This window comes from Chlorocebus sabaeus, chromosome 9 (genome assembly GCF_047675955.1).
Source record: "Chlorocebus sabaeus isolate Y175 chromosome 9, mChlSab1.0.hap1, whole genome shotgun sequence".
NCBI classification, from domain to species: Eukaryota; Metazoa; Chordata; class Mammalia; order Primates; family Cercopithecidae; genus Chlorocebus; species Chlorocebus sabaeus.
The window spans coordinates 494284-516541 of record NC_132912.1 but is presented as its reverse complement, the minus strand read 5'-3'; the positions used below and the strand labels follow the sequence as shown (position 1 = coordinate 516541).

Genomic DNA, 22258 nt, shown 5'->3' with positions numbered 1-22258 from the left:
CACTGTTAAATAACTTTTTAATCGTGGTTGCTAGCAAGTTTTTTCTTCTCCTTACCCTCAGTGATTTCTTTTCCAGGTCTACTTTTCTAAACAGAAATGAAAACCACACATTGTCCTGTGTTTCCTGTTTGTTTTTCCTCCGTGTTTTATGATGTCATCTGCACAGGGTTGTCTGCCACTGCCACCTGGGCTTGGCCAGCTGAAATTTCATTAATTTAGTAACAGAAAACTCAGGCTGTCGGGCACGGTGGCGGGCACCTGTAGTTCCAGCTACTCAGCAGGCTGAGGCAGGAGAAATGCTGGAACCTGGGAGGCGGAGGTTGCAGTGAGCCGAGATCACGCTACTGCACCCCAGTAGTTGTGGCTGTTGTCTCCTGTGTCAGAAGAAAAAACAGAGTCGAAGGGATGACAGAACTCACCCGGTGGTGGAGGAAAGGCTGTGAGTCTTAGTTGTGCTGTAACGAATCTCTCGGTCCACACAGGCTCATGTGATTAGCCACTTCTGCATCCTCCTCAGTTGCCGTCTGGCCTCCTGGCTCTGCTCCTCTTTCTAGAGAGATTTTATGGCCTCGGGGAGTGTCACCCGTGCAAACGAGAAGGACACACCTGAGAGCCTGAATGAAAAGCTGATGCCACCTCTACGGTGCCCCTGCTGCCTTCTCCAAGGAGGCTTTGACCCCAGGAAAATGTGTGGGGATGGAACGAAAGAGGATTTGCTCCCGAATCCAACCTCCGTTATTTCACAGTGGTCTTAAGCCCTGACACATATTGAGACCTTCTCTTACTCACGTGGGTGTCTCGGAGGCCCCTGTCGAGTTCAGGAGTGTGGAGGTGCCCACGTGCTGTCAGCCTGCGGTGAACGCTTCCCTCACCGTGTGTCAATGCCGCCGTGTGGGCGCCCTGTCTGTGAACACACAACACACCCAGACGTGCACGCAGGCATGAGTTCACATCGCTTCAGTTCTCACGGAAGCCAGTGTGGGTCTGTCTGCCATTTTATAGATGAGGAAACAAATTCAGGGAGGCTGCCCGATGGCCGACGATCACACGGGCCCGCTCCTCGCAGGAGGATGCAAGCCCAGCTTTGGCCTGACATCTTACCACACAGGAGAGGGAGATCCACGTCTATTTCCTACATTCTCTCTCCACGATGCTGCAGCGGGGTTGATAAACCCTGTGTTTACCTTTCGATCGTGCCATCTTCACAATCCCAGCTACTCCACAAGATAAGTGTGGCGGGTTGTGGTTGTGGTTGTGGTTGTCTCACACTCTTCTCTCTCGATACAAGCCTGAGAGAGGTGGGTGTAGCAGGAGATGGTGATCTCTTGGCTTCGGGCGCGTTTTCTGTTCACCCGTGCACCTTACCTCACCTCTTCAAAGGCAGGAAGGCATGCGGGGGGAGAGGCACACGGCAGAGGGAGTGGCTGAGAGTGGGAGGGTGGGTAGAGGAGACCGACGCTTCAGCTCAGAGACTGCAGGCTCTGCTCTGAAGGGGAAGCCAGACCCAACGTGAGAAGTATGGTTCATTTCTGCTGTTTGTGTAAAATTGTAAAATACGGCACCTCTTCATACACAATCCCTCCCGTTCCCCTCCTGACTCATGTGTCCACTGCCGTTATAACCACACGACACTCTGTCCATCTGTCTGCATATCTGTGTATTCGTTATTTATCTACCTGTCAGTCATCCATTTATCAACCTCTGTATCTGTCTACGCATTCACCAATCATCTACTTACCTGTCAGTCATCCATTTATCAACCTCTGTATCTGTTTATGCATTCACCAATCATCTACTTACCTATCAATCATCCATGTATGTCCACCATCCATCCATCTATCATCAGACATCTCATCCGTTTACCCAATTACTCAGCCATTCTTCCACCATCCACCTCCCTACCTCTCACCTTCTCCCATAAGAATACGAGGTCCACACAGGCCAGGATCTCTGTTTTGTTCATTCGTGTGGGCCACACACCTGAAATATTGCCTGGCTTCTATATTTTGAAGGAAGATGAGGGAGCATGACACATTTGGGAAAGGGCAAGAAGTCAGGTAGGAGGGGCCGGTTATAGCATCTTGAGCATCATGCTTGGGAGTTTGGACTTCGTCCTGAAGATGATGGGGAACCACTTGAAGATTTTAGGCAAAGGGCCAGTGAGGGCCAGTCAGGGTTTGAAGATCACGTTAGCAGCAGCATGGAGCCTGGGCTTGAAAGTGGGGGAGTCTAAACAACCCAGAATGCCTGAAACTGATGTGTACTTAAGAGATATCTGTTGGGGCTGGGCGCTGTGGCTCATGACTGTAATCCCAGCACTTTTGGAGACCGAGGCAGGTTGATCACCTGAGGTCAGGAGTTTGAGACCAGTCTGGCCAACATGGCGAAACCTCATGTCTACGAAAAATACAAAATTAGCCGGGCGTGTGGTGGCTCATGCCTGTAATTCCAGCTACTCCAGAGGCTGAGGCAGGAGAATCTCTTGAACCCAGGAGGTGGAGGTTGCAGTGACCCGAGATCACACTACTACACTCTAGCCTGGGTGACAGAGTGAGACTGTGTCTCAAAAAAAAAAAAAAAAAAAGTATCAGATTTGAGAAATGCTCACAAGTTAATAGCGGTAAGACCTGAATGTTGGGTTAACAAGGAGGAACATGAGAGGAAATCAGGGTGACCTTGATGTCCGATATCATACTGAATGGGCAAAAACTGGAAGCATTCCCTTTGAAAACTGTTACAAGGATGCCCTCTCTCACCACTTCTATTCAATGTAGTATTGGAAATTCTGGCCATGGTAGTCAGGCAAGAGAAAGAAAGGGTATTCAAATAGGAAGAGAGGAAGTCAAATTGTTTGTTTAGAGATGACATGATTCTATATTTAGAAAACCCCATCATCTCAGCCTAAAATCTCCTTAAGCTGATAAGCAACTTCAGCGAAGTCTCAGGATACAAAATCAATGTGCAAAAATCATAAGCATTCCTATACACCAACAACAGAGAGCCAAATCATGAGTGAACTCCCATTCACAATTGCTTCAAAGAATAAAATACCTAGGAATCCAACTTACAAGAGATGTGAAAGACTTCTTTAAGGAGAACTACAAAACCACTGCTCGAGGAAATGAGAGGATGTAAACAAATGAAAAAACATTCCATGCTCATGGATAGGAAGAATCAATATGAAAATGGCCATATTGCCCAAAGTAATTTATAGATTGAATGCTATCCCCATCAAGCTACCATTGATTTTCTTCACAGAATTAGAAAAAACTACTTTAAATTTCATATGGATCCAAAAAAAAGCCCGCATAGCCAAGACAATCCTAAGCAAAAAGAACAAAGCTGGAGGCGTCATGCTACCTGACTTCAAAGTATACTACAAGGCTACAGTAACCAAAACAGCATGGTACTGAAATGCAAAATGCTTTGGTACTGGTACCAAAACAGATATATAGACCAATGGAAGAGAAGAGACGCCTCAGAAATAACACCACACATCTACAACCATCTGATCTTTGACAAAGCTGACAAAAACAATGGGGAAAGGATTCCCTATTTAATAAATGGTGTTGGGAAAACAGGCCAGCCATATGCAGAAACTGAAACTTGACGCCTTCCGTACACCTTATACAAAAATTAACTCAACTTGGATTAAAGACTTAAACATAAGACCTAAAACCATGAAAACCCTAGAAGAAAACCTAGGCAATACCATTCAGGACAAAGGCGTGGCCAAAGACTTCATGACTAAAACACCAAAAGCAATGGCAGCAAAAGCCAAAATTGACAAATGGGGTCTAAACTAAAGCGCTTCTGCACGGCAAAGGAAACTACCATCAGAGTTAATAGGCAACCTACAAAATGGGAAAAAATTTTTGCAATCCATCCATCTGACAAAGGGCTAATATCCAGAATCTATAAAGAACTTAAACACATTTACAAGAAGGAAACAACCCCATCAAGAAGTTGATGAAGGATATGAACAGCCACTTCTCAAAAGAAGACATGCGACCAATAAACATATGAAAAAAAGCTCATCACTAGTCATTAAGAGAAATGCAAATTAAAACCACAATGAGATAGCATCTCATGCCAGTTGGAATGGTGATCACTAAAAAGTCAGGAAACAACATACTGGAGAGGATGTGGAGAAACACCATTGGTGGGACTGTAAACTAGTTCAACCATTATGGAAGACAGTGTGGCAATTCCTCAAGGATCTAGAACCAGAAATACCATTTGACCCAGCAATCCCATTACTGGGTATATACCCAAAGGATCATAAATCATGCTACTATAAAGATACATGCACATGTATATTTATTGCAGCACTGTTCACAATAGCAAAGACTTGGAACCAACCCAAATGCCCATCAATGATAGACTGGATAAAGAAAATATGGCATATATACACCATAGAATACTATGCAGCCATAAAAATGGGTGAGTTCATGTCCTTTTCAGGGACATGGATGAAGCTGGAAGCCATCATTCTCAGCCAACTAACACAAGAACGGAAAACCAAACACCACATGTTTGCACTCATAAATGGGAGTTGAACAATGAGAACATATGGACACAGGGGAACATCATGCACAGGGGCCTTTTGGGGACTGGGGCACTAGAGGAGGGATAGCATTAGGAGAAATGCCTAATGTAGATGACAGGTTGATGAGTGCAGCAAACCACCATGGCACATGTATACCGGTTACTTCCTGGCCTCTCCGTAGGTGGAAATATCCTTGACCACTTTCGGTGCTCATCCTCAAAGATATTTAGAAATACTAAAAAGTCACTGCCCTCTGTCCTCACTGCTGAGTTTCCAGATGATTTTCTCCTGTCTTTTTAAGTATTTGCATTTCAGGCATTTGCTGGAGTCCATGATACTGTGTGTCCAGCATGACCGGTGAATCTTGTTACTCTCGTGACTTCCGCGCATATATCTGTTGACTCCTCTGTAATCCTGCCTGGTACCTTTACCCGGGATGTTTGTTTCTCATGGTTTCCAGTTCATGGCCTCTCATCTGGTGTCTCGTTGACATGGCTGGGTAAAATTGTATTCAGGGCATTTGTAATTAAGGCTTTGGAGGACACTTGATCAGATGCTTTCATGGATTTCTGATGCTGCACAGGTGCTGGATTTCATCTGTCGGCTCATTTTGTGAAAAGGATGTTGTGTTTTCAAGGGAATATTTGTTTTGTAGCAATCTGTTTACCCATGTTTTATTTTCCTAAAAGTTCTTCATCTTATGAGCTCTTCTCAGAATGATCTGGGTTTTATGCAGAGCTTTGTAAACGTCTTTGTTCTCAGCTCATACCCTTTGCAGCACTGTGTGTTCATCCAACACTGCCCCCTTCCTCGCACCCAGGCCTCAGACTGGCCAGGACTCCCTGTGACCCGCTGGCGTTGGCTCTCATGGGAGATGGGTCCATCCTGCACCCTGTGGTCAGATCTCTCCCCTCACCTGTGGGATTTGGGCCACCTGGCCAGTGGACATGCCGCCTTTTAAGCTGGAGGTCGTAAGAGAAGACCTCCCCAGTAGCTGCGTGGGGTGTTTTCTCTGCAGCAGGGCACTAGCAAAGCACCCGGCTGTGCTGAGGATGCAGGAGGAGCAGCGAGAGGAACCGGGGGGCCATCGTGGCATGGGTTGCCTCCTTGTCCCCTCTAGGTGTCACGCTGGGAAAGGTCTTTCCACAAAGTGCTGTCCATTTAATCGGTATTTTAGGTGTTTGTGGTTGGATGCTGCTTTCTGCCTTGGCTATTTTGAGTTGGATGGAAATTATTAAATACAGCAACAACTTAACACACAGAGGTAGATTCTGACTCAAACACTTCACTCAGCATCGCAGGAAATGCTTTCAGCCATAATTACACTGCATGCTTCAGAAGCCGATCTTCACACCTGGACAGGTTGTGCTTTCTCCACGTGTTCGCTGTGTTTTGATGATGGGTCAGCACGCTCTAAGGGTCTGCACTGAGAAGACCCCATCACACAATGGGGAGGCTATCCTATTGTTGTTACTCGTCTTAACATTGTTCAGTGTAGAGTCTGACGGAATCTACAGGGGTGCTGTTTATAGATGTGTTGAAGTGTCACCGTGCCACTGATTTCAGGTTAAAATAGAATGTAGACATCTTTTTACAATAGTTTTTAATTACTCTGCTAGTTTGTGTTGCTGTCTCTTGCCGTGCAGCCCACAGTCTGACGTCTTTGTGGTCCCTGTGTTTCCCTCCTGCTCGTGTTACCCCATCCTGTGGGTCAGCTGTGAGGAAACCACTCTCCGTCCTCGTCTGGAGTGGCCTCGAGCTGGGTGTGCTGGTCTCCTTGTGGGCTAAAGTGTTCTTCTGTTACTGTTTTCTCTCAGTTTTTTGACCAAATTTAGCAGACTTGTGTATGGTGCAAACACTTTTAAAAATGTCTTTTGCTTTTATGAAAAAAGCACCTGTGTTACTTTAAGATGAACCTTTCCTGTGTCTCCATCCTTCCCCAAACGATTGCTCTGTGTTAGAAACTGGGTGGTGTGTGTGTTTCATGGCCTCATTCCATCAAGCACTGTAACCTCTGATTGCAAAAGTGACTACACTGAAGGCAAAAAACTTTGCAAATGTTGAAAAGAATGAACAAAAAACGGTATATTGTTCTCTTGTTGTTCTGAAATGACTACTCTTAATATTTTGATGTAGTTCTTTCAATACTTTTTAAGTAAAGTTGCTTCTAACACAAGCACTTTAATTGTATTGATCAAATTATATTCAGGAAATAAGGAGAAAGTGAAAAGAATATCCAGTTTGGGGCAAAAAGGAAGACGACATACAGGCTGTAAAACTCCCTGCAACTTGAAAAGCTGGATTGCGGTGGTTGCGGTTTTGTTTTTAGCATGAGAGACCACATGATTCTTCTGGGCACTGAAGGGCAATAGGATAACACCCTGTGTGTGTTCTGGTGGCCGTATGGTGGCCAGTCCCATGCCCTCTTTCGAAGCAGAGAAAGCATGAGGTTTGAGGTAGTGGTTTGGTAACTTTTTGAAAATCTGTTTGTAGGACTGCACTGCAGAGATTAGGTCAGTCTGAATTAGAATCGAATGATCCGTTCAGGGCTTGGGAGCTTTCTACACTGGGTGTACGTCTGTTCTGGATGTGGTGTAGAGAGAACAGGACTGGGAGGGTTTCTTGCTTCACCAGTCACCTCCCACAGGCAGGGGCTGGGGAGCCCAGGGTGCTGCGGAGATGGGCTTCCAGGCTCCCACCCTGGCCCTGAGGAGGTTGCAGGCTGAATCTAGGAGATGCCGTTATTGAGGCATAGACAGTATATTTTATACCCCCACATGCGGACATATACATAGATGTGTGCACATACATATGTGTACATATCCGTGTGTGTATAACATACGTGTACATACCCGTGTGTGCATAGGTTACAGAACCACCGGCTTTTGTGCTGTTTCCTTAATCTTTTCATTTGCCTCAGTTGAAAAAAGATGTGTTCCTTGTTGGAGGTGAATGGTTTCTTTGTTCCAGACCAGTCATAGAAATGCCTGCAATTATCTCTGTTTGTTGTCTCTCGGGAAGCTATTTCGGGAAGGAAGTATACGTTCCAAGGCTGCTGGTTGGCCTGTCGTCACCCTGGGGGTCTTGGTGTGGGTCACGGGAGCTGTGGCTGCTCGCGCGTGGAGCTCTGTCTCTCTCGCTGCCACTGGTAGACAGCTGGTCACCAACACAGTGTGTCCCAGTGGCCTTTGAGAAGAATTCTCTGCATCATTTTTATACAAGGTCCTTTTTCTTTTCAATGTCAACATCGTGTCTTCTAGCCAACCGATATGTTCTTGCAGAAACAGGAAGTGTGGCCCAAGTGAGAAATGAGGGAATTGATCCATAACTGCTATCAGTTTTTATAGAGTTGAGCCATTGTAATTTATGCATAAACATGTTAAATCTGTAGCAGTGAGTCATGGTGCCAGACCCTCACAAATGCCGAATGTCTACGTGGGACCTCCATTCTATCGGGTCCACATCACAACAAGAAAAGTCGCTCAAACGCAGCACGGAGTGGACGTGAATCTTTCCGAAACGTCCGTGAATCCGAGCGACTGCTTTCCCATTTGCTGGATTCCCCATTTGAGGTTGTGAGATTCCTGTTCTGAGGCTCCCTCAATTTCTCAGCACCCATTTCACTCCCTCGTGGAGATAACAGACTCACACTGATACCTTGTTCTCAGATTCTCTAATTAGAAAAATCGCATATTTCACAAGAATTGTCCGGCTAAGTCACTCCTTAGCCTAGGGTAAGCCACATACCACTTTTCTCTTGAAAATACTTGCCTTTCAGAACTCTTGGTAAATTATTTAAGAGTAGGAAGGTACCGTGACTTTGGCCACAAGCAGTATTATGTATAATGTGCAAGTGAGTGCCTTGAGAGCCATGGCTGCTAAAAACAAATTTTCTCAGAAGAGAAAAATGTAAGCAGTTCTTTACCTGACCACTGTGTGATCCTGAGTATCGTCGGGGTGAGTGGATCCTGCTGCCCCACTGTGTGTGATCCTGAGTATCGTCGGGGTGAGTGGGTCCTGCTGCCCCACTGTGTGATCCTGAGTATCACTGGGATGAGTGGATCCTGCCGCCCCACTGTGCGTGACAAGCCCTTTGTTTCTGGCCCGGAAATGTCCCGGCTCCGTCAGTGCATTGGGCTGGTGCTGGCTCCCTTTGTTAGTTTGCATGCGAAGCAAAATCTCACACCTTTCACTCTTGTTGACATACAGATGCTGAAGCTTTTAACAAATTCTTACTAAATCAAATCCAGAAATATGTAAAAGGGAGAAGAATACCATGACCACTTAGAGTTTGTTCTCATGATGTGTAGTTTTGCAGTGCACACTTGGCTCATCATTCAAAAATCAATGTAATTCACCACATTAACAAAAATAAAGCAGAAAACCCATTTTATCCTCTCGGTAGACACTGGAAAACATCTGTTGAAATTTAATAGTCCTTATACGAATTTCCTGTCACATCAGCAACAGAAGGGAACTTTCTCCGTTTGATAAAGGCCATTCCTGAAAAACAAGAGCTGACCCCCTCCTCAGTGGTGGCAGCCGGGGAGCTCTGCCCACAGTCAGGGGTGTCGGGAGCGTGGCCACTCTCCGTGGTTCAGGTTCGCATGGTGCACACTGGGGCCCTCGTCCATGAAGTGAGTCGGGAGAACTAAAAGGCATAAAGACTTGGAAGCAGGGAGATGCTTGATGTACAGAAGACACAGGGCCTTATTTAGAACATCTTAGGAAATGTACAAACAAATGGTGTGAATTTTGCAAGCATGCAAGATGGACTCTTCACAACAGATGTATACAGATGCCCAGTGGCCCGTGAGAGGTGCTCACCAGGGAGTCATTGGGTAAGTACAACTTACACCCACGAGGTTCCCCTTCACAAGAGTGGAGAGGGAGGACAGTAGCAGGTGCTGGTGAAGATATGACAGGCTGAATCTCAGACTGATGGAAACTTAAAATGGCACAGCCACTTTAGCAAACCGTGTGGCAGTTTCTTTAAAATGTGTACACTTACCATATGGCCCAGCAGGTATGCTGTAGACGTTCACAAGGAGAGATGAAAATGTGTGTCCTTGTAAAAGAATTATCTCCAGAGTAAATTGTCATAGCCAAAAACTGGGAACAACATAAATCTCTCTCATCTGGAGAAACATGAGCAAATTCTGATATATTCATACATTGTCCTAGTTCCCATCGGGAAAAACGTACAAAATACTGAAACCAAAACAGGCAACGGGGATGAGTTCCAGTAGCCTTGAATTGAGCAGAGAGTGAACACCATGCCGTGGAGTCCATGTGACGATGGAGAATCTATGCGAGTCACGGGTGACGGAAGAGCGCCAAGAACACTCCTCGAGAATGAACAGTGGCTGTCTCGTGAGGGCCAGGATTGACTGGGAGGGGATGTGTGGGAACTTTGAGGCAAAAGGTTTGATTAGGGTAATAGATTTCCATTTATCGAAATGCACCAAGTGTACTTAAGATCTGAACATTTCACTGTGTATACTTTGTACTCCCTCCCTTCCAAAAAGAAAAATGAAAAAAGAATTACAAATGAATACTGAACTCTACTTGATAGATTTTTCACAGTGGTATTAGAGAGCAGTTCTGAAAGCATTTCTGTATCTCCAGGCTTAAGCAAATAAGCTTAATAAAGTAGTGAATATATTGAGGGTTACAGGAGCCAGGTTTCTTTCTTGGCAAGAGAGGTAGAAATAAGAAAAGGCCAAAGACTGGAATGGATCATGTGGGATTGGGTTGCAGCAGGAGGTACCAGTATGAGCTGGTGGCTTCCGACAGATGTAGACAGGGACAGAAGTGCCTGTGGATGGGTGTGGGTGTACATGCGTGTACACGCATGCTGTGTGTTCTGCTTGCCGGCAATGCCCAGCAGCACCCGGTGCCCAGTCTTAGCTTCCAAACACTGTTCTTCACAAGAAGGAGCCCTGGTCCAGGGGCTGGGGAATCCGGTGTCACATCTGGAACCAGTTGAGCAACAAAACAAACCATTATAACTACGAATTATAGCCCACCAAGCCAGACTGCATGAGTACATTTTGACATATGTAAATGAATGATGAAAGACAAAATAATTTTACGTGAATATGGAAGATCTAATGATTTAGAAGGAATGACAGGAAATCAGTGGATGCTAAAACTAGTAGTGAAGAATTGATGGAAAACAGAATATGCACATAGTGTCATGGTCTCTCCTCCCAAATCTTAATTGTGACCCGAGAAGTAGCATCTTTGCTTTGGAGGAACTTAAGCACCACCTTCACTGAGTTGCTGATGTTAACATTGTCACATAGGACAGACTTCTGCGGTGTCCCTGCTAAAATCCATACTCTTGAGTCTAGTCCGGAGGATACCAAAATAAAGGACAAGCTGTACAATAACTGACCTGTATTCTTTAACGTTTTCAATTTCAAGAAACACAAAAGCTGAGAAACTTGGATTCTAGGAGGGTAAAAATCACATGACAATTCATGATCCTGGATTGGATCGTAAAATAGGAAGAAAAAGTAAGAAAATTATGGAGACAGTTGACACCATTTGAAAGTGAACTTTGTATATGACAGTTTAATTTCCTGATTTTGAGGAAAATGAGTCTGAGAGCATATCCTTGTGTTGAGGAAATACATTGAAACATTTAGGTATGGAAGGATATAGTATCTGAAATTTATTTTCATTTGACTTAGAAAATTCATGGAGGAGCGGGGAAAGCAGTGATGTAAGATAGGAGCAGATGGGCCTAAGTTGAGCCTGGTAAGTTATGTGGGAATTCGCTACGCTGGTCTTGCAGATTTTCTGTGTATTTGAAATTACATCCAGAAAGTTTAAAATGGAGAAGATGCAAAACAAAAAGCGATTTGTGGAAGTGAGTGGACTGTCACCTCATTGATCCCTTCAGTTTTTGGCCATGAGCAAAGTCAGTCACATAGTGGCTTTTGACCTGGGAATTAGAAATAGTGGCCAGATGACCAGGCTCTTTATCTAGTTAGGGAGAGAAGTGTGCACAAAGGCTGACCAAGACCAAGCAGTGCGATGAGCTGCTTGTGGGCGTGATGCTGAGGGTCTGGGTCCTGTCTCAGGGGGCAGCGTGTGGGGGGTTTAAGCCAGAAAGCCACGTCCAATTCCCTTTCAGTGGGATCATTCTCGCAGCTTCAGAGAAAACTGCCCCATCCTGGGGACCCTCTCCCCCAACCCGTCTTCACTCACGTTGGCCATTTTTGGTGGTGGTGGTTTTAATTCTGCTAACACCGTTCTCACTCACAGTGTAGGGCCTTTGAGCGGGTTTTTGCCTGTGTCTCAAAGATTCTCGTCTTGACAGCGGGTATGGTTCATTCCTGTTGTTCTGATTTTGTGTTAAGAGGGTTCTTCCCTGGCTTCACAGTTTGGAGTTGCCGCTGCCTCTGTCTCTGCTTTAATTCTCTAGCCCATCTATCACCTGTCTCATCCATTAGGAAGTGGCCTGTGTAAGATGCCATGAGACTGCCTTATCACCACTGCGTCCCCAGCCTGTAGGGACTTACAGAAGAGGCATTCGGTGAATGTGTGGAATTAATGTAATGGGTTAATAGCCACAAATGTGTTAATGGTTGTGTTAGTCCATTTTCACACTGCTGATAAAGACATACCCGAGACTGGGAAGAAAAAGATTTAGTTGGCCTTGCAGTTCCACATGGCTGGGGAGGCCTCAGAATCATGGCGGGAGGCGAAAGACACTTCTTCTTACATGTCAGCAGCAAGAGAAAACAAGGTAGAAGCAAAAGCAGAAACCCCTGATAAACCATCAGATCTATAGGAGACTTATTCACTATCATGAGAATAGCACAGGAAAGCCGGGCCCCAGTGATTCAACTCTTTCTCCCTAGGTCCCTCCCACAACACATGGGGAATTTGGGACGTACAATTCAAGTTGAGATTTGGGTGGGGACACAGTCAAACCATATTCATAGCCAACACAGTCCTGGCCCATGGCTGGTGTTGAGCTGAGCTGCGACTGTGGCTGTGTGAGTTGGGGTGCGAGGTGTGCACACGCCTCAGCAGTACAGCGAAAGGATTTGGAGGCACAAATGTGTGACCTACAAAGAATCTCCAAAGATCAAGGTGCATTCACCCTAAAAAGAAAAATCTCAGTGCAGTTTACAGCCAGTGTTTGCTTGTGGATATGGGTTCTGCAGTAATAAAATGAATAATTAAAAGTCTGTGAATAAATTTTAATGTCTTTACTGGAATTGTAAACACTGATTTTCTTTCCTCGCCCACCCATCTGTTGGTGAGTTTCAGAAGGTGGATGAACCGTGCTGCGGGGACAGAGAGGAAAGTGCAGCTTGGCCTCTGGGACCTCAGCTGAGCACTGAGTGACTGAGCTCTCTCCGTTTCAGATGTCCACACGGAAGCTGTCCAGGCGGCTCTGGCCAAACACAAAGAGCGGAAGATGGCGGTGCCTATGCCTTCCAAACGCAGGTCCCTGGTCGTGCAGACCTCCATGGACGCCTACACCCCTCCAGGTAAGGGACAGGCTCCCCGACGCTGCCTCCTGAACATGCTGGGCACCTCAGAATTGACCACTGGCTCAGCATTCGGGTTTTTGCCTTCAAAATAATGGTGCAGAGATGCAGATTTTATGAACCAGAAGTCCAAAAACAGTATATGAGTTAAACGTGGAAGGAAAAGTAACATCACTATGTATCTGTATAAATACACATTTTTAACTTTTCATCAAGACTCATACATGTGATACATACCAGTAAAATCTCACACAGTTTTATTCATTTAATTCCTTGTAGGGAAAAGGGAAGAGTTTGTTGTAGCCCTCTGGGTGGAATTGGACTTTTCTTATTAGGCTGGTGCATGTGTGGTCTCAAATCTTCAGATAAGTGTGCTATATTGTTGGATTGTTTTAGAACAAGCGAATTGGACACTTTAGGCAGCTACCCGAATCAGGTCATAAACTTTGCCTGCAAGGTGCCAGCTAGTATTTTAGTTCCTGAAGGCCATAAGGTCTCTCACAACGACTCAACTCTGCCCTCAGCCATGGGTGATAGCAAGTGCGTATGGCTGTGTACCAATAAAACCTTATTTACAAGAACAGTGGACCAGATTTGGTGCACGGACCTGCCAACCCCTGATCTAAATTACTGAAGGTAATAGCCAATTTATATTTCTGCTATATAATACTGGTTTTATTTAATCTTGAATTTTACATAACTACCCAAATTCTCTCTTTTCTCTGCCCAAATAATTATAAACTACATTTCATGATCTTCACACCCAAGTAAAGCAGAAAGTTTAGTTATCCAGATACTTGTTAGAGACACGGATTGAACCTATGCTATTTGGTGTTTAGTTTCTGTGATTTCGATTCCAACATTATTCGTGTCGTTGTTGCACGCTTGTCTTCTCAAAGGACCTGAATCACCTTACATCCCACGTTGAAGCTACATGTCACTTTAAATGACACCGTGTTTTTCCTCCAATACCAAAGTAACTTAAGGTACAATACGAATAGTTGAAAATGTACAACATTTTGGGGAGTATTTTTACTTCTGAAGTTTAGCTTAGTCTTGGCAAGCAGTGAGACAGAAGGACGGTCTTCAGATCAGAGCTGAGGTCAAGCGTATGCCCACGTTATTCCAAGCAGCTCCTGAGTCTCACCTTTATGTACCTTTACAAATGAAAGTACTGAAATTTATAGGACAGAACTTAAAGAGTGCATCATTTTGGGTTTTCGTTGCTTTTTGTTTTGAGACAAGGTCTTGCTCTGTCACCAAGGTTGGAATTCATTGTGATCACAGCTTTTGGCTCACTGCAGCTGTGACAACCTGGGCTCCAGTGGTCCTCCCACTTCAGCCTCAAGCAACTGGGACCACAGATGCTCACCACCACACCCAGCTAAGTTTTAAGTGTTTGTAGAGACAGGGTGTTCCTATGTTGTTCTTGTTTTTCATTTACACATAAAGTGTTCTTCATCTAAAGAACGCAGTGCCAGCGGGCAAGGGAGTGAACACCGTGCTAGCAAGGTTGTTGGTAAAGGAGTCCTTTCTGCCAATGTGCTCCCTTGGACTCCTCCCTTTCTTTATTTTAATATTAAGCCACAGCACATAATTAAGGGCTGAGCAGGGTAGCTCATGCCTATAACTCCAGCACTTTGGGAGTCCAGGGCAGGTGTATGGCTTGAGCCCAAGGGTTCAAGGCCAGCCTGGAAAATATGGCAAAATGTACAGAAATGCCTTTTGTACATTTTGTCTCCACCAAAAGTACAAAAAACTAGCTGGGCCTGGTGGTGTACACCTGTAGTCCCAGCTACTTGGGAGGCTGAGGTGGGAGAATCACTTGAGCCCAGGAGGCAGAGGTTGCTATCAGCTGAGATGGCACCACTGCACTCCAGCCGGGGCAACAGAGCAAGACTCCCATCTCAATTAGAAAAAATGATAATAAATAGAGACTCTTTAAAAATGATTAGGCCAGGCGTGGTGGCTCATGCCTCTAACCTCAGCACTTTGGGAAGCCAAGGCAGGCAGATTGCTTGAGTCCTGGTGTTTGAGACTAGCCTGGGCAACATTCCAAACCCCATCCCTACAGAAAATACAGAAATCAGCCAGGCATGGTGGTGTGTGCCTGTGGTCCCAGCTGCTCAGGAGGCTGGGCTGGGAGGATCACTTGGGCCCAGGGAGGTTGAGGCTGCAGTGAGCCATGATCGTGCCACTGCACTCCAGCCTGGGCAACAGAGCAAGACCCTATCTCAAAAAATAATATGCTTAATCCTGTTTGTTCAGTTTATGGTTATAATTTGCCAAAACTTATAATGTGGTAAAAAATTGTACGTGTTATTTGTGTAACTAACAACATGGACGTTAAGAGGATAACCCACTTGAAATATTTTAAACCACATTTTTGGCACTAACTAGTATTTAAGGCAACAGGCATTTTTCTTGACCACTTTTTATAAGAGAAATGATGACTTTGAAATGGAAGAAGCAGTGCTGTTATTTGCTTATTTCTCATATTGAATCCAACTGCTGAGAAATGTTACTGGGTCATGCGTGATGAATAACCTCATTGTACAGATGTCTGCAAAATATAAAAGAAAATTATTTGAAATGTTATTTTTGTGAAATATTTGGATTTATTTGACTAGCATTTTCATATAAACCATAAAGCATCGTTTGTAAATTTTCATCAGGAGTCCTCGTGATATCACATGGGGCAGTTTTGTACAATCATAAATGTCAATATCATAAAAATTTTTTACTCCCAGCCTATTTTGTGCTTAGTGGTAGTTTGCATGTTTATTACCATATTTCCTTGAACAAAGTCTTAGCTGCATTTTCTTACCTATTTTTCTTGGTTGTTGGTAACAGTGGTTAGATCTTACTCAGTGTCATTGCGCTTCAGAGAATGTTCTTGAAGTTTATCTTCAATGAAATGACTGGCTGCTGACCTGGATCATAGTTTCTGGAGAAACTCTCATTAGGATTGTCCCACCGCTAATATTCTATGGGTGAAGCTTTCCTTTAGTTTTCAAATGTAAAGATATAAGAATAATTTGCCAAAACTTCTTCTAGCCATAATGAGAGAACAGGGACCCAAATCACACATCTGCCGTAAACAACTGTAAAACTGCACAAAGCGAATGAGATGGCTGTTTTTAGTCTGAGCACAGCTGTGCTATCCAGAACCTGAGGGCCGGAGAATGAATGAGACGCACCCACAGTACACTTGCTCTCTGCCTGGAGAACACCTGCAGACCGTGGCACCGAGAGCTCAGGTGTGGGCGGAGCATGGCCACCCTACCACGTCCAGAAGGCGGAGATCAGACAGAGCTCAGGTGTGGGCCGAGCATATCATCCTACGACGTCCAGAAGGCGGAGATCAGACAGAGCTCAGGTGTGGGCAGAGCATGGCCACCCTACCACGTCCAGGAGGCAGAGCTTGGAGAGGGCTCAGGTGTGGGCGGAGCATGTCACCCTACCACGTCCAGGAGGCAGAGATCGGAGTGGGTGCAGGATTGGAGCTCTCCACAGATCCACACCAGCAGCGAATCAATCCAAGCCTGCCCATGTCACAATGACCCAGCAGTGCCTGTGCTACCTGCTAAAACAAGAGCTGGAAAGCTTCAGAGGAAGGTTAGGGATCCTGAGCGTGCTCAACATGTTACCCACAATGTGTAATATTCAGCAAATAATCACTGCATACACAGAAACGGGAGGTAGAATCTGTGGTCAAGAAAAAGGCAGTGAAAAGTGCACACACATGCAGGATGGTCTCTCACTCACCACATGCGGCGGCTGTGGATTTGCTACGTGAGAGACATGCCAGTTAATATAAAAAATAGAAAATATTTTATTTGTATTTATTTATTTATTTTGTTTTTTGAGACAGAGTCTCGCTTTGTGTCCCAGGCTGGAGTGAGTGGCGCCATCTCAGCTCACTGCAAGCTCCGCCCCCCGGGTTCACGCCATTCCCCTGCCTCAGCCTCCCGAATAGCTGGGACCACAGGCGCCGCCACCACGCCCGGCTAATTTTGTGTATTTTTAGTAGAGACGGGGTTTCTCCGTGTTAGCCAGGATGGGCTCGATCTCCTGACCTCGTGATCCGCCCGCCTCGGCCTCCCAAAGTGCTGGGATTACAGATGTGAGCCACCGCACCTGGCCTATTTGTGTTTCTTATTTAAAGTATAGTATGAGCATTTTGAGTTAAAAATATACTAGTAAAATTAATTGTACCTGTTTATATATTTATATGAGGCTACAAGGAAGATTTAAAGTTCTATAACAGGACTCTCATAATTCTGTTGGAAAGTGCCAGTCTAGATGTCTGATACAGCAGAAGACCGAGTTTTTAAATCTACAATTATAAATATTTAGGGAATCAAATTAAAATGTGTCAAAGAACGAAAATATTTTAATTCTTGAGCCAGAGGAAGGGAAGACACTTTTTACTCTAATGGAGTTGGGGAATTTCAGGTTCCGTACACGATAATCTTGAGAATTGTCACTCCCTCCTCACAGGTAAAAAGCTGAGCAAACTGAAAAATCGGCAGTTCCTCTTAAACCTGCAAGAGACGTGAGGTCACAGGCAAGCCACTCTCCCCAGATTGGCTGGACAGGTAAAGCGGAGAATCACCATACACTGGAGCTCAATGCTCCAAGGAACGCACGCTGGGATTGGAAACCCTGAACTGGAATTGACAAATTGCTGCAGTGAGGTGTGGCCACGTCTGAGAGTTAAAACCTCCAGGATCGGGAGGCTGAGGCAGGAGAATGGCGTAAACCCGGGAGGCGGAGCTTGCAGTGAGCTGAGATCCGGCCACTGCACTCCAGCCTGGGCGACAGAGCAAGACTCCATCTCAAAAAAAAAAAAAAAAAAACCTCCAGGAGGCCTGTGCATATGGGTCTCATGCTTTTGTGAGTTGTACCATCAGAAGCTCAACCAGGTTCTCGAAGTAAACATCAGAGAAAAATCCCCTCATACTTACTACAGGGGAAAGAGAATAGGAATCATTTTTAAATATGCAGGTGTACTCAACTAGGTCTACCTTCCAGAGAAGCTAGTTAACTAGGGACTAACCTGGTGGGATTTTATCAGAGCCTTCTGACCTGGGGGAAAGGAAATAACCAATTCCAACCTCCAGAACTGAAAAGCAAAAAAGAACAGAGTATCCAAGCACTATGGGACGTCTACAGAGGCATAAAATATGCATAAAGGAACAGAAGAAGTATTTGTAACAGTAATAGCTGAATTTCCTCACATTAATCTCAGACACCAAACCATAGATCCAGGAAGCTCAAGAAACACCAAGAAGGATAAATGTAAAAACAACAATGACAAAAACAAAACAAAAATAAACTATACTTGGGCATATAATTTTCAAACTATGGTGAATCAAAGATTAAAAAACAACAAACCAGAGTACTCTCCTTCCCTATGGAGGATCAAAGATAAGAATTATATTCAACTTCCCCTCAAAAACCATGAAAGCAAGAAGTGGAGTGAAATATTTAAACTATTGAGAGGAAAAAAATTCCATTAACCTAGAAGTCTATACTCTGTGAAATTATCTTTTAAAAGTGAAGGAAAAGTAAAGACCTTCTCAGACAAAAATTGCAAAATTTGTTGCCGGTAGACCTGCCTTGCAAAAAATGTTCAAAGTTCTTTAGAGAAAATAGTAGAGGTCAGTAACTCAGCTGTGCATAAAGAAAGGAAGAGCACAGTCTGTTTACAGGGGCTCACACTCGGGGAGGCCAAGATGGGAGAACTGCTGGAGGCCATTAGTTGAGACCAGCCTGGGCAACGTAGTGAGACTCTGTCTCATTTAAAAAAAAAAAAAACAAAAAAACAAAAAAAAAAAACAAAACCTGGTGGCCGACACCTATAGTGCCAACTACTTTGAGAGGCTGAGACGGGTCACTTGAGTCTAGGAATCCCATTCAAGGCTGCAGTGAGCTATAATGATGCTACTCCACTCCAGCCTGGGCAACAGAGCAAGACCTTGTCTGTTTAAAAAATAAACAGAAAACCAGAAGGCATCAAAGAAGAAACAGTGAAGGTAGAAGAAAAACTTTCATTTTTCTTGATAGATCTAACATAACAGTTCATTCATAATAACGACAGTATATTTGATTATATGCTTATGTATATGTCATATACACACACTTAAATATAAGTGAAATGAATGACAGCAGTGATACACAAGGGATGGGAGAGAGCAATTAGGAATTAGGATTTTGTTATAGTGTGCTTGCGCAATATCAAGAAACCAGTGTAGTGTCATTGGAAAGTGGACTTGGGTTACTTGTAAATTTATATTGCAAATTCCAAGGCAGCCACTTAAAAAAAAAAAAAAAGTAACCGATATGCTAAGAAAGGAAAGAAAATCATAGAAAATGCTCAATTAAGACCACTAGAAAAAAAAAAAGTGAAAGACAAAAACAAAGAACAAGGGCAACAAATAGAAAATAGTAGGCCGGGCGCGGTGGCTCACGCCTGTAATCCCAGCACTTTGGGAGGCCGAGACGGGTGGATCACAAGGTCAGGAGATCGAGACCATCCTGGCTAACACGGTGAAACCCCGTCTCTACTAAAAAATACAAAAAACTAGCCGGGCGAGGTGACGGGCGCCTCTGTGGTCCCAGCTACTCGGGAGGCTGAGGCAGGAGAATGGCGGGAACCCGGGAGGTGGAGCTTATAGTGAGCTGAGATCCGGCCACTGCACTCCAGCCTGGGCAACAGAGCGAGACTCCGTCTCAAAAAGAAAATAGTAACAAATATGGTAGATGTTAATTCAACTGTATATCATTACTTTCGATGTCAGTCCAAATGTACCCAACTATATATTGTCTATAAGAAATCCACTTTAGATATAAAGACATATATATGGATCAATCAACAGTAAAGGGAAAAAGATAGAAGTGTTAACACTAATTTTTTTTTGTGCAATGGCCTGATCTCATCTCACTGCAACCTCCACCTCCCAGGTTCAAGTGATTCTCCCGCCTCAGCGTCCCGAGTAGCTGGGATCACAGGCGTTTGTCATCATGCCCAGGTAATTTTTTTTTTTCTATTTTTGTACAGATGGGTTTCACCATGTTGGCCAGGCTGGTCTTGAACTCCTGACTTCAGGTGGTCATCCTGCCTCGGCCTCCTAAAGTGCTGGTATTACAGGCATGAGCCACTGTACCTGGCCAACACTAATTTTGAAAAATGGAAGTGGTGATATTAATTTCAGACAGAGTAGGCTTTTTACATCAAGGAAAGTTACCAGAGATGACTGTTACATAATAAAGGGGTCAATTCTCCAAGAAAGTGTAACAATCCTTAAATGTATTTTTGCTAACAAAGCATCAGAATGCCAAAGCAAAAACTGATAAACCTCAAGGAGAAATAACCCACTATTACAGTTGGAGACTTTAACACCCCTTTATCAGAAATGGACCAATTCAGTAGCCAGAAAATCAGTAAGGACAAAATTGAAATCAACATCCTCAGTCAACTGTATATAACTGACGTTTATAGACTATTTCCTCCAACAACAGCAGAATGAAGAACATTCACCAAAATATACCACATTTTGGTCCATAAAACACACCTTAACAAATTTAAAAGAATAGGAATCAAACAAGTATGTTCTCAACCACAGTAAAGTAGAAATCAATAATAGATGACTGGAAAATATATTAGGATATTAAACAATACACTTGTAAATAATACATTGTTCAAGGAAGAAATCTGAATTCTTTGAAATTTTGAAGTAAATGAAAATGAAAACTTGTTAAAATTTGTGAGATGCAATGAGAGTAATGTTTATAGGGAAATTTTTAGATTTAAATGCATATGTTAAAAAATCTAAAATCAATAAGCTTCCACCTTCAAAAACTAGAAAAAGAACATCAAATTAAATTTTAAGCAGAAGACAAAGAGCAGAGATCAATACATTGAAAACAGAAAATCAGTAGAGAAAATCAGTGAAACCAAAAGCTGGTTCTTTGAGAGAAAATCTATAAGCCTCTAACAAGAAAAAGAAATATAGCAGATAAATTACCAATATCAGAAATGAAATAAGGGATATAACTACAGATCCTATGGACATTAAAAGGATAATAAATACTATGAACAACTCTATGGCCACAAATTTGGTAATGTGGATGAAATGAACCAATTTCTTTAAAGACAGAATCTGCCAAAATTTGAACAGGAAGAAACGATCTGTATAGGCCTATATCTGTTAAATTGAATCAGTGGTTAATAACTTTTCAAAACAGGAAGTGCCAGGCCCAGATGGGTTCACTGGTGAATTCTACCAAACATCTAAGAAATTATACCAATCATCTACAATCTCTTTCAGAACATAGAAGCTGAGAAATACTTCTTAACTCATTCTATGGAGTCAGCATCATTTTAATACCAAATACCATTTTAATAACAAAATATTACAAGAAAACTACAGAACATCTCTCATGAACATAGATGCAATAATCTTCAATAAAATATTAGTAAATTAAATCTAACAATGTAAAAAAAAATGTGCACCAAAACCACATGGAATTTCACATATCCAAAGCCGGTTTAACATTGAAAAACCAATTAACATAATTCATCACATTAACAGGCTAAGAAAAAGAAAAAAGCATTTGACAAAATCTAACACTCATAATAAAAGCTCCCAGTACACTAGGAACAGAGGTGGTCTTCCTCAACTTGATAAAGAATATGGATAAAAAAACCTATTGTTAACATCATACCCAATTGTGAGAAACTAGAATCTTTCCCACTAAGATCCAGAAAGAGGGATCAGGAAAAACATACCACTTCTTTACAACATTGAACTAGAAGTACTAGCTAATGCAATTATGACAAGAAAAATAAAATATATATTCATTGGGAAGATAAACTTAGTTCATAAATGGCATGTTTGCCTATGTAGAAGATCCAAAAGAATTGAGTTTAATATACAAAAGTTCACTGAATGTCCTGTTTGCCAGCAAAGAACAAGTAGAATTTGAAATTAAAAACTGGCTCATGTTCGTAATTCCAGCACTTTGGGAGGCCAAGGCAGGTGGATCACTTGAGGTCAAGAGTTCGAGACTAGCCTGGCCAACATGGCAAAACCCCATCTCTACTAAAAATAATAATAACCATTTCCAGTAGCACTCCCCAAAATGAAATACTTAGGCATAAAATCTAACAAAATATGTTCAAGACCTT

At 43.4% G+C, this 22258-nt stretch overlaps 1 protein-coding gene across 4 annotated transcripts in view; it reads left to right on the top strand.

The window, feature by feature from the left end:
• The window catches only part of DIP2C (disco interacting protein 2 homolog C), a 376181-nt gene that overhangs the window by 211393 nt on the left and 142530 nt on the right, over positions 1-22258 (top strand). For all 4 annotated transcript variants that reach the window (XM_073018672.1, XM_073018675.1, XM_073018674.1 and 1 more), the window contains one exon: positions 12937-13062. In XM_073018672.1, the coding sequence (XP_072874773.1) occupies positions 12937-13062 (126 nt within the window). The remainder of the gene's footprint in view (positions 1-12936; positions 13063-22258) is intronic.